Genomic DNA, 13,629 nt, shown 5'->3' on the forward strand with positions numbered 1-13,629 from the left:
TTTAGTCTAGAAGGGGTTATCCACCTAAGAGCTAAAAATTATATGCTAGCCGGTCTTACTACATCCTTCTGAGTATTTTAAACCGTCTCCTGTCTTTCTAGCTGCTGCCATTCCTGAGCTGAGGCTGATCTAGCCAAGAAACTACATTTCCCATCATGCATCTCCCTAATTTGTTCCATTTGCATACTAGCCTAGCTTTCTTTCCTGCCCACTGCTGTCATTTATATTGCAAGTTAACACAGGACAGTTTTATTTTCATGTTGTAAAAACAGGCATCTATTTACCTGGGCATTGCATCGTCAGGTATATAATAAACCACAGTTCTGATTTGCATTAATATGCCTGTCAGTAGTACACTGACAGGCACAGCAGATCAGTCTTAGTGGCCTCCGTCGTTATGACACTGGAGGCCTCAGTAAGGCCTCTGGTTGTCATTCCTACTATGGGGATCTTGTTAATGCTTCACAGAGCCCTGATGCCGAATAGAGGGAGATTTCTCCCTCTGCTCCCCCTATAGATGCTGCAGTCACACTGACCACAGCATCTATAGGGTTAACTATTGGGATCGGGACACAATTTCAGTCCTGAGAGTTGCCCAGTACCCAGCTATGATAGCTGAAAAAACTAGATGACTACTGAAAAGTGACACTAAAACACTAAGTGAAGCTCAAAGGCTTGATTAAAACCACAATATTTCAAAAACATTTTACAAATAAGTAGTGACAAAGAAAATAATCTTTTCAATTTTTTTATTATAAAATCTGGTCTACATAACAGTTTTAGGGACACATTCTCTCAGACAATTTGTCCCTATCCATAACGTATGATTTTCTTTGAATAAAGCTGAGCTACACACAAAAACTAACAAAAGAAGCTACAAATTTACACCAGTGCTATGGGCCTTACAAAAAACACTATACCTATTATCATTTTTTTGGCCTGTACTTAATTTATCATTGCCAACTAATAATCAAACTTCAGTGACAGCCAAATGTAAAATATTCTTAGACTGATAAATCTCCTTGTCAACAAATGAATATTGTAGGGAATCGTTGAGAAACATCTGTCTGAGGAGGGGTGTTGGGGTAATAAAAAACAGCTCTGTCACATTTCATTTATACAGCAGCATTATAATAATCACACAACGTAGATGTCCAAATATCAAAGAGATTAATAGACATAATACTGCATTCAAACTGCAAAGTAAACAATCTCTTTATTACTCAGAGCAAGAATTTCCAAAATTGCATTTCTACATTTAGAAGGCTAACATATATTATCAGCAAGGGAAATAAATATAAGGGGGTTTTAATACATTAACAGGATTTATATATGTTGTCCTGGCTGGTATTTATGAAGCTAGCATGGTTACTTTTTATTGTGCTACATGTTTCTCTGGGTTTATTGTACCTGGCATGGTATTTTATTACACAGGAGGATTTTTTTTATATTTATTATGCACAGATTATATCTTGACAGTTAGATGGGTTACTATGGCAATCTGAATCTTCTCCAGGAATATGGGGGTAGGTAATGCAATCTCTATATTATTCATTGAACAAAATAAATAGATGTAATTAATAGATGCAAGAGAAAGGCTTATGGCACATGCAAGACACTGACTGCACTCAGTAAACTATAGAAATATGGCAGCTCTTTGCTGGATCATGTCTTACAGATTTCATATCTGTAAAGTAGTAAATTTCTTCACATGGAGCTTTTTACAACACTGAGCAATATTAAACTTTAAACTGTCGCATCTGTATTTTTATAATGTAAAATTATAAATAATAAAGAATTTTAAAAAAAGTATAACATATTCCTGATCTCATTATGTGTTTGTGAGGGCAGAGCTCACACTGACACTGTCACTTACCTCTCATGCCCCCCTCACTCCAAAAGCTCTTTAATATGCTTTCCTTATCAACAGCAAGGAAAGTGGAGTGGAATAAGACACTAGACCTCTTAGTCATTGACCAAAAGACAGGGGAGTACAGATCCTATAAGGATATAGACACATTTGCACTACATTTTGTTATTGCTTATTTCCTGAATGCTAAATAAAGCTCTTTACTATATAGTCTTTATTAAAAGTCCCTACTATTTATGTGCTTCACAAAGAAATATGAATCAGTCACATAGGATTTTCTGCTTACCCTCTTATCTCTCTCTCTCTCTTTCTCTCTCTCTTAAAGACATCAGCAAGGGGAGGTTTACACATCATCTCAAATAATAGACAGGGGAGAGAATGAGTTCACATGGAGTAGATAGAGAATCCCATAGACAGTATACAAATATAAACAGAAAACAGAACTGTAAAGAGAACCTAAGCCACTTTCTAGACTCATGGAGTAAGTGTTTTTTGGTTACAACAGCAGATACGCACAACAGCTATGCATCCGGACATCTGAAAAACTATGCAACAATATGATAAAAATCTCATATAACAACAAGAGAAAAACAGAGGTGGAGATACAAACTCTAAAAGCATTACTGGAGAATGACACAGAGGAGATGAAGGCCAAACTTCAAAGATACTACTTAGAACTTCAGGACATGCTGATCCATAACAAAAAGAAAAAACTCCATAGACTGAGACAAAAAGGCCCCATTACTATGGCCACAACCCCTAGCCCGACTCATCAGAACTGTGTGGTGAACCTCTCCTTCTACAAGCCAAACAAACATGAAATGTCAGTTCTCTCCAGAGGTCTTTCCTTTTGCCTCTCAAGAAACATTGACAGCATCAAACTCTGCAACGACATGGAGGAGTTCTTCAGAAAAATAAGACTGAGGGAATACTTCCATGACAAAGACCCCCCCTGCAACATGGATCCTGGTATTGAATAGCTTATAAGGAAACCCACTAAGAACTCTACTTGGACACCACGACCTGGAACCAATTAAACACTTGATAAATACATTGACTGCTTCAGAAACAAAGTAAAATCTGAAATCCTGGAGAAAAGAAAAAAAAAGTACATAACCTTACTCTGCAAGAACAAAAGGCTATTAAGTCACTTAAAGGGAATCAGGACATAAAAATAAAACCTGCTGATAAAGGGGGCGCAGTAGTCATCATGAACACCAGTGACTATATCCAGGAAGCAAACCGACAACTATCCAACCCCGTCCACTACTCTAAACTTGAAGGTGATCCCACAGAGGCCTACAAAAAACAACTCAAGGACATGATCAAGAAGTTTCCTAATAACATCCAGGAACAAATTAAACTGCTCCTTCCAGAAGATCCCAGACCAGGCTGCTTCTACATGCTCCCCAAGATCCACAAAGAAGGCAACCCAGGTAGACCCATAATCTCAGGCATTGGGACATTGACAGAAAATATCTCTGGTTGGATAGAAAATATCCTAAAACCCCTGGTCAGAGACACTCCCAGCTACATCCAGGACACTACTGACCTCTTAAACAAACTAAAAGCCTTAGGCCCACTTCCTGACGACACCATATTGGCCACCATGGATGTAGAATCCTTGTACACTAACATCCCCCACAAAGATGGAATTGCAGCATGTCGAAAATACCTGGAGAAACAAGACCTCCCAATAAAACCAATCACACAACTCATTCAATTTCTGCTAACCCATAACCATTTTGCCTTTGGAGATGACCTATACCTCCAGCAAATGGGGACATCAATGGGCTCAAGATGTGCACCCCAGTATGCAAATCTTTTTATGGCAGAACTGGAAGGATCATACCTATCCACATGCACCATCAAACCTATGACTTACCTTCGATACATTGACGATATCCTGATTATCTGGACTGCAGGTGAGGAGGCCCTGCTTAAATTTCATGAAGACTTCAACGACTTTCACCCCACCATAAACCTTAAACTAAGCCATTCCCATAGTGAAATCAATTTTTTGGACACAACTATATGCATTAAAGACCACCGGATACTAACATCAATATACCGCAAACCGACAGACCGAACTGCTTACCTGAGAAGCGACAGCTTCCATCCCAAACATACAAAACAATCCATTATATACAGCCAGGCTATTCGATACAACCGTATCTGCTCAGAAAAAGCAGACCTGGACCAGCACCTCCTTAATCTTAGGACTGAATTCCTCCAATTGGGCTACAAACCAAACATGACGGACAAACAGATCAGCCAAGCAGCAGTCATCAACAGGGACACTCTCCTCACATACAAGGAGGCCCAAGATGAACCCCGAGTGCCCCTAGTTGTCACCTACAACCCACAGCTGGAGATCCTACAAAAGTTTTCTAGGGAACTCCAATCTGTGCTACACAAGGACAGCAGACTAAAAGAAATATTCCCAGCCCCCCCACTGCTTTCATTTCGGCAACCACCAAACCTGCGACAAATCATTATCCGCAGTGCTCTGAAGGCCCCAACGGATAATGGCACCTCACCCTGCTTACAAAACCGGTGCAAAACCTGCACACATATCCATAGCTCTGACAGTGTACCAGTCCCACAGTCACAGGAGGTACACACAATCAAGGGAACATTTTCGTGCAGATCTTCCAATATGGTGTATCTGATCATGTGTGTGCGATGTCCCACTACAGGCCTCTATGTGGGGGAAACAGGGCAGAGACTGAGTCAACGTATGAACTCACACCGATTTACTATTAACAACGGCCGGACAGATCTCCCTGTGGCTGCACATTTCTCTGGAGAGGGACACACAGTAGAAGACCTGCGAGTTACAGTCTTAATGGGACATTTTAAGACACAAAGAGAAAGAAGGGAATGGGAATATAAACTAATGCTCAAATTTAAAACTTTGCAACATGGTCTCAATATCCATGCCAGCTTCATGTCGGCCTATGTGTGACCTGTTCTGGCTATAAAGACCATTAATTACTATTAGGCCATTAATCTGACAACAATCAGATAGCAACAAGAGCTTACCATCCTCTTGTCACGCCTCATGAGCTATAGTTTATGGACCTGTTGTAAATAGCAGACCCTGTGTATATATTACATTTTGTTAATTCCAAAGTTTCCTAAAATCCTTTGAAGATTTCTGTTTAGTGTGTATATAAGTCTGTGATTTTTTTCAGTTCTGTATAACATCTTGTCTGACGAAGGGAGCTAGACTCTCGAAAGCTTACACTCAAATATGCTCAGTTAGCCTCCAAAAGGTATCGCCTGATTTCTTCTCTATTCTACTGATTTCTACGGCTAACACGGTACAACAATACTCTACAATAAATTACAAAGTAAGAATAAAAAAAAAAATACTTTTTTTAACAGTGTTCATATACTTTATATGTTTTTGTATATTCCTGGGTTTTTGTTGTACAACCTTCTTACAGATGGTACCTTTTATGAATTAAGAAGAAATAACTGAAGGAATATAGCACATACACAGAAACACGATGAGCATGCCTAATTCAAATATAATGTATTGACACACTATTGTGAGAACTCAAGGAATTTAATCTTCAAAACTGGCACATTCTATATGTTCAAATGTATTTCATGTATAGCCAGTGCTATATTTATAAAGTGCATTTTTACAACATTAAAAAGTGTTACATATGCTTAGTAAAAAATACAATCTCATTCACCTTTTTTAGCCTTTAAAGGGTCAATGAATTTACAGTCAGGGCAGGTCAAATAATCCATATAATCATTTTGAGAGAAATGTTATAGGGTGCATTATGATCACTTGACAAGATGGAAAATATATCATTTAAATTCAAAGCACATTCAGTCTGAAAATCTTCAGCTACTATTACAGTGTCAATGCAATTACAGCTTGTCAGTGATTTCTGCTACAAATTGCCATCAACATGTCAGATTTTATAAATATAAATAAACCATAGTTTTTGAATAAGCTTAGGATTTTTTTACTTTAAGATACGGTATTTATACAGAAGCTTTTATTAGGTTAACTAACAACAAGAAAGCATCAACTGATAAAAAGTTTTACATGGCAGATGATAGGAGTTAACTAAATATATTACATAGCATACTTCTAAAAATCAATACTATATGCAAAGATAATAAACTTTGTAGCATATTTTAAAAAATATGCCTTTGCATTCTGTTATCAGACGCCTCCCTCCTGTATACCTGTCTATTGTACTGTCTTTAAATGCTCAGAATCTCTACACTCATTGAATAGTGATATTAATAATAAGGCATGCAGGAACATCTATCTATGCATGCAGGAACACAGAACAGAAAGGTTTCTCTATTACTTGGGGCAATTATCTGCCTTATCAGGTAGAATTGTCCTGTGTAATAAAGACAACGATCAGCCAAGGGGCAAAAAGATTAATGAATTTTATGAATATTTGTATGCCAATCACTGACTGAGAAGGGACATGGAAGAGGACACCAGGGGGGCAATAACAGGTGAGTAAACTTTTTGTTTTGTTTTTTACTAATTTTGTTAGCAAACTTGGCAAAAATTCACTTTGCTCATCTCTATTTCAGATGTGCCAACAGGTAAGCAGGAGAAGTCAGAATGACATCAGGGACCATGGACTTTCAGGTTTCTGGGATGTCACTGGGCAACACTGGGGGTGCTGGGGCTCACTCTAGACTCCAGTCCCAGCGAGCAGGTGGGAGAAGAAGAGGAGGCAGAGCGGCACACAGCAGCTGCCAGCACAGCACAGCCCACAGCTCAGGATGTCAGGGTACACAGTGTGTCATGACGTCATCATTTTAGCAGAAATTGAAGACTGATGCAGTAGTAATTGGTGGTAAAAAAAAGCACTATACGTGCATTTCCTGTACTAAGTGTCAATTGAGAATTTGTATAACTTTTATGTTGCAATAACATGCTTTAATTTATCATTGGGCCTGGCTGTATGTTTCAGGTCATTGTTATGCTGCAAGACCCAGCCCTGAACCCTCTTCAATGCTCTTAAGTATGGGTCTCCAAACTGCGGCCCTCCAGCTGTTGCAATACAACATTTCCCATCATGCCTGGACAACCAAATCCAAAGCTTTAGCTATCCGGGCATGATGGTAATTGTGGTTTAGCAACAGCTGGAGGGCTGCAGTTTGGAGACTCATGATCTTAAGAAAGGATCAGGGCTGTTTTTAGCACTGTGTGAGACAGGCAACCACACAGGGCACCAACAGCTAGGGGGTACCGGTAGCAACATCCCCTCCAACCTCACTCAGCAATGATCAAGATAGTAGCCCGATTCCCCCCCTTTAGACCACATTAAGGTGGCTGACAATGCACACCGTGTGACACTCCCTGACACCCGTTCTATTCTGACTGCCCTGCTGCTCGGCAAGGACCAAGAAATATCACAGCTGCTTATTGCATGTCATGTCTGTTTGATTACCAGCCTGTAAACAACAGCATGTGGGGGGGGGGCTTGGAGTTGCTGTGACAGCTGAGCCACTACCTGTGTGTCGTGTCACGTCCTGATAGTGCCCCATAACTGGCACTTCAGTATTAGTGACTGCCACTGCACCCTATAACAGTAACCACCCCATAATACAGGAAGCTGGGGGGGATGGGATGAGGCTGGCAGGGAATCTACTGCTTTGTGTGTATACAGCAGAGGGGGCAGCCTGATGGAAGACACCCATCTGCTGTCTGTACACCTGCACCCAGTGCATGAGCAACATGAAGGATCAGTAGCACAAGGGCACAGGTACTGTAAACTGGCAGTAGGGTGACAGTGGTGAGAGCGTATTAGTGTATCTAAAAGAACAGCTTGTGATAGTGCCCCTATATCTGCCACTGAGCACCCATGACAGCAACCACCTCCCCCCTATAACAGTGACCTCACACATCCTCCTATAAAGAGTGACCAGGAGCCGCTCCCCCCTTCCCAGGACCTCCATGAGCAGTAATCGATAAAACCACCCCACTCTCGGACCTCACTCAGCAGTGATCAACAGCAGCCCCACCCCACTCAGTATTGATCAATAGCACCCCCACCACACTCGCGGACCTTACTCAGCAGGGATCAAAAGTCCCTCCCCTCCAAACATCACTCAGCAGTGATCAATGGCAACCAAACCCCAAGTGTGTGTGGAAGGGGGGCTTTTATAAAGATTCATGGCCCGGGGAGGGAGGTTGCTGGCCAAAATCTGGCAATTCATGGCCTCATCCATTCTTTAACCCCTTAAGGTCAAAGCCAATTTTCGTTTTTGCTCTTTAGCTTTTTCCACTTTATGTTTAAAAGGCCATAGCACTTGCATTTTTTTACAGAGAGACCCACTTATTTTTTGCAAAACTAATTGTACTTTGCAATGACAGGCATTATGTTACCATAAAATATGCTGCGAAACCGGAAAAAAATAATTTGCGCCGTCAAATTGAAAAAAAAAACGGAATTTGTTTTGATTTCGGGGAGTTTTGCATTTACGCCGTTCGCCTTGGGGTAAAACTGACTTGTTCCTCAAGTCGTTACAATTACAACGATATATAACATGTATAACTTTTCTTTTATCTGATGGCCTTTAAAATTTTTTTACCATTGTTAAAAAATATATGTTCCTTAAAATTGCTCCATTCCCAGGCTTATAGCGCTTTTATGCTTTGGTCTATGGATCTATGGCTTTGCGCCATGATCTTTACTTTCAATCGGTACCTTGTTTGCACATATACGACTTTTTGATCACTTTTTATTACATTTTTTCTGGATTTGATGCAACCAAAAATGCGCAATTTTGCACTTTGGAATTCTTTTGCGCTTATGCCGTTTACCGTGCGAGATCAGGAATGTGATAATTTAATAGTTCAGGCAATTACGTGCGCGGCGATACAAAATATGTTTAATTTTTGTTTATTTATTTATATTTATAAAATGGGGGGGGATTTGGACTTATTATGGGAGGGGATTTTTTATTAATAAAAACACTTTTTTACTTTTTTTTACTGTAACTAGAAGTCCCCCTGGGGGACTTGTATATACACAGCATTGATCTTTTATAGAGATCAATGCTGTGTATACACACAGCAAAGATCCATCAGATCTGTGATCCATTGCACTGGCCTGCTGCAGGCCAGTGCAATGTATTGCAGAGCCGGGATCAGCACCATTGCGACGCTGAGGCATGGGCCGGCCAGAAGAACAGATCCGTCCCACTAGACACCAGGGACGTGAGGTCTGAAGCACTTTGAAGTGCTTAATTAGCCGGCGCGGCAACGGGACCCGTGCCGGCTAATAGAGGCACTCCCTGGCTGCAGATAGCAGCCGGGAGCAGCGCCATTCAGAGTGGGGTCCCAGCGGGACCCCTCTCTGAACTCCCCCTGTGGCACCATGACGTACCAGGTACGTCATGGGTCGCTAAGGGGTTAATATGTCCCAGCCCCATCCTTCCTTCAAGTTGTTGCAAAAAAACACCCCAAAGTATGATATTTTCACCTTCATTTTTTACGGTTGAGACTGTGGTTGTATTAATGGAATTGATACCAGTGGACTCGATACCAAAAAGTTCTATTTTGGTCTTGTCTGACTACATGAGCTTCTCCCATACTTTTTCTGAATCATTCAGATGGTCATTGGCAAACTCAAAAGGGGCATAGACATGTGCTGGTGTGAGCCGGGGGACCTTTTCTGCCCTGCAGGATTTTAATCCATGATGGCGTAGTGTGTTACTAATGGTATTCTCTGAGCCTTATACCACAGGAGTTTGACAGTGATCTTGTATTTCTTCCATCTTGTAATAATTGCACCAACAGTTGTTGCCTTTGCAATATTCACGTAGATGCAATAAAGAGGGTAGAACTCACCTCCCATGAATATTTCGTAGCTTTTATTTCATTACAAAAAGCAGGGCACACAAGGTGCGGACATTATTAAGGCAGACGCCAAGCAGGTAAGTGGTAACAGTCTGTTTCGCGGTGTTTCGCTTCTACAGACCTAACTATCAGGTTTGTTGTATTCTGGGTCCCTAAAAAATACAAACATTATTTTGACCCTCTATGCCAGCTTCAATTTAATTATAAGCTGGCTATAGATTTTCCTGCTTTATATAATTTTTCAAATTGTGTAATGCTGTTCCATTTGAATTTATAGCATAATAAGATTAAAGTGTGAATATTGCTGCGTAAGCACTGCCCACATCAATGTAAACATTAAAAAAGCATCTATCTTGGTCAAAATGAACCTTTTTATATATTATCATAGGGACACTCATCACATTTCCATGTGCCCTTGTGTCCTGCTATCAACAAACTTTGCAGAAGATTTGATGTGACAAAAAAGAGCATACATAATTAGTGGTACGCTATGCTTTTTTGTGCAGATTTTTTGAAAAACTACCTTTTTCCCGGAAACATCTTGTAATGTAACTTTTCCTTCTTCTTCCTCTAGATTCAACTTGATTTAACCCTTTGAGGACCAGGCCCAAAATGACCCAGTGGACCGCGCAAATTTTGATCTTAGTGTTTTCGTTTTTCCCTCCCCCCTTCTAAGAGCTCTAGCACTCTCAGTTTTCTATCTACAAGCCATGTAAGTGCTTGTTTTTTACAGGAATAGTTGTACTGTGTAATGGCGTCATTCATTTTACCATAACATGTATGATGGAATTCCAAATATATTATTTATGAAGATATAAATAGGTGAAATCGTAAAAAAGAATGCAATATGGTAACGTTTGGGGGGTTCCTGTGTCTACGTAATACACTATATGGTAACAGCGAAATGATACTATTATTCTATAGGTCAGTCCGAACACAACCATATGCAGGTTACACAGATTCTCTAATGTTATATATTTTTTTTTTTATGAAATCCTTTTTTTTGGCAATTAAATATTAATAAAATGGGCCTATTGTGACACTTATAACAGTTTTATTTTTTCACCTATGGGGCTGTATGGGGTGTAATTTTTTCCGCCATGATCTCTAGTTTTTATTAATACCATATTTGTGAAGATCGGACGTTTTGATCACTTTTTATTGATTTTTTTAAATATATAATGTAACACATAAAATCGGTAATCTGCGCACTTATTTCCCTCTTTTCGTGTACGACGTTCTCCGTTCGCAATGACGCTTGTTATATTTTAATAGATCAAAAAATTACGCACGCTACGGTATATTATATGTTTAGCTATTTATTTATTTATTTTTATATGTTTTATTTATATAATAGGATAGGGGGGTTATTTCAACTTTTATTGGGGGAGGGGTTTTGGGGTAGTGTAATAGTGTTTTGAACTTTTTTTTTTTACACATTTGAAGTCCCTTTGGGGGACTTTGACATACACTAGTTTGATTTGTACACTGATGATTGCTATGCCATAGGCATAGCATTGATCAGAGTTATCGGCGCTTTGCTCATTGAGCCTGCCTGTGCAGGCTCAGTGACCAGAGCGCCGATCGGACCGCACGGAGGCAGGTGAGAGACCTCCGGTGGTCTGTTTCAATGAGTGTGACTGTGGGGGTCCTGATCGGTAAGTGACAGGGGACTCCCCCTGTCACTTACACTTAAACGCCGCGGACACGCCGTGATCGCGGCGTTTAAGGGGTTAATGACACGCGGCAGCGCGATCGCTGCAGCGTGTCATTACCGGTGAGGTCCCGGCTGCTCACTGCAGCTGGCCCCCACCTCCTATGAAGCACGCTCCGCTCCGGAGCGCGCTTCATAGCGGGAGAAACACCCAGGACGTAGAGTTACGTCCAGGGTCATCTGGGGACAGACTTCCATGATGTAACTTTACGTCCTGGGTCGTCTAGGGGTTAAATAATGAGTCCCTAAACCATAATTATTTTTCTTAAAGTAAATTGACATTTCATGTACATAGCAGTGTAACAGCTCCATACTATTTCTTGGTTGTATCAAAATTGACAGTAAAAAAGTTGTGGCATTCTACGCTTGCAATATTTCAGATTTATTCTTACTTTCAATTATTGTTTCTAAAGAATACTTCTATTCTAAGATGACCTACAGAGAGATAAAGATTTACTACAGATGTAGCCATCATCACCATAACCAGGTTGACGTACCAGCCCCTCACAGTAACTTTTCTGTGTCAAAGTTATCTTGACATGTAAAAAAGTATTGTTGAGCGAGCATGCTCGGATGTTGGCCTAAAAATCATTTACGCACAAGGATTGCTACGTCTAAATGTTGACTGCTTCATAGAACACAGTATATATCAGGTAGATATGTCTAGATAAATCTCAGATTGCATTAAAAGAAAAAAAAAATATATACTCTAAAATAAATTTAGTTAAAAAATGTTTTTGCAAGGGTAAAAGCTTCTTTTGACATGGATGCCAGTAGATTATGAAGCAACAACACATGGCAGGTTCCCTTTGAGCTGATATCTGCTCCCTGTGCAGAATTTGCTCCCATAACCTTTAATCAAATAGCAGCAATCAGTGTAACTGCAGAAGAATCAACAAGACAAGATCTGCTCCCTCCACCGTACAGCCAACATAGGGACCAACAGTAACTGCAGCCAAACTATTATGCTAAACTTTTACTCCATCTGTGGTCCTGCTAGAAGAGAACATCTGATAAACGTTACTATACAACATAAATTAAAGACTGATGCATATGAACTGACAGCACGTAAGGTCCATCTGCCGCCACTGATTATTTCATTTCCATACCTGGTGTAGTACCTTTGCCTGGATTTCTACCTTTTTTTTCTATTATGTTAGAAAAGTGTTAAATAACACTTATAAACACAAAAACTATGCATTACTTTATTAACAAAAGTGTTTTACGTATTTTATGAAGAGAAGTTGTGTACCTCTAGGAACATATAAAGATTATTTTTATTCTTTTGGTTATAATTTAAAAGGAAAAGCATGAGACTAGTCACAAGTATTAGTTTAGTCTAGTTCAACAACATGTTCATATGTATCTTCTCTGACTGATATGTCAGAAGATGGCAGTGATGAAAATCCCAGAGCTGGGACTTGAGGCCTCATGCACATGGCTGTATTACAGCTATGTACGACCTTCGAGTTGTGAGGAACTGTAATATGGCACACAGAGAGCTGCATAGGGCCCTACTGTGCTTGAATATGGCAATGATTTGATGGAGACATGCAGATCACAATGTGCATTTTCACTTTACCGATAATTGGGACTCAAATTTACTTAACTCAACTTTTACCATACCAGAAGACAAGAAAAATAGAGTTATACTTTTTCAGTAGTTACAGTTCTGAAGTAGACTTACTATTAAGCAAACAATACCAATGCCAATAGCTGTTACAACCAGTGATTGGCAGAATATTTGTAGATATCTACAATATTACAATTCTTCTTACAGAAATATAATAGCAAACGAATACACTTACCATCCAAGCTGTAACAAAGTCTCCCATCCATGTTCCAACTGCTGCAACCTTCATAAAGCTCTCATTCCTGATGCCCATGTATTCGGTTATAATGTAAGGACTGTAAAGGACAAAATAAGATATAATTCATTTTTTAGAGTAATGTTTGTATTCCATAAAACAACAGTAGACTTTTACATCATAACTGCAGGTTATTTAAGCGAATCACATATTACATTATTTCTATCTTTAAATATTCACATGCAGCTGTTTGATACAGCAGTCACTGGGCAAATGATCAGTGAATTTGCAAAATGCATATTGATACACAAAACTTGCTTATAAACCTGTCAGATGGAAAAGAATGAATGGATATTGTATTATGCACACATTTTAT

At 39.7% G+C, this 13,629-nt stretch overlaps 1 protein-coding gene across 2 annotated transcripts in view; it reads right to left on the reverse strand.

Moving 5' to 3' along the window:
• The window catches only part of TMEM117 (transmembrane protein 117), a 195,296-nt gene that overhangs the window by 67,306 nt on the left and 114,361 nt on the right, over positions 1-13,629 (reverse strand). For both annotated transcript variants that reach the window (XM_069955998.1, XM_069956002.1), the window contains exon 4: positions 13,254-13,353. In XM_069955998.1, the coding sequence (XP_069812099.1) occupies positions 13,254-13,353 (100 nt within the window). The remainder of the gene's footprint in view (positions 1-13,253; positions 13,354-13,629) is intronic.

The sequence above is a fragment of the Dendropsophus ebraccatus genome, chromosome 1 (genome assembly GCF_027789765.1).
Source record: "Dendropsophus ebraccatus isolate aDenEbr1 chromosome 1, aDenEbr1.pat, whole genome shotgun sequence".
Classification (NCBI taxonomy): domain Eukaryota; kingdom Metazoa; phylum Chordata; class Amphibia; order Anura; family Hylidae; genus Dendropsophus; species Dendropsophus ebraccatus.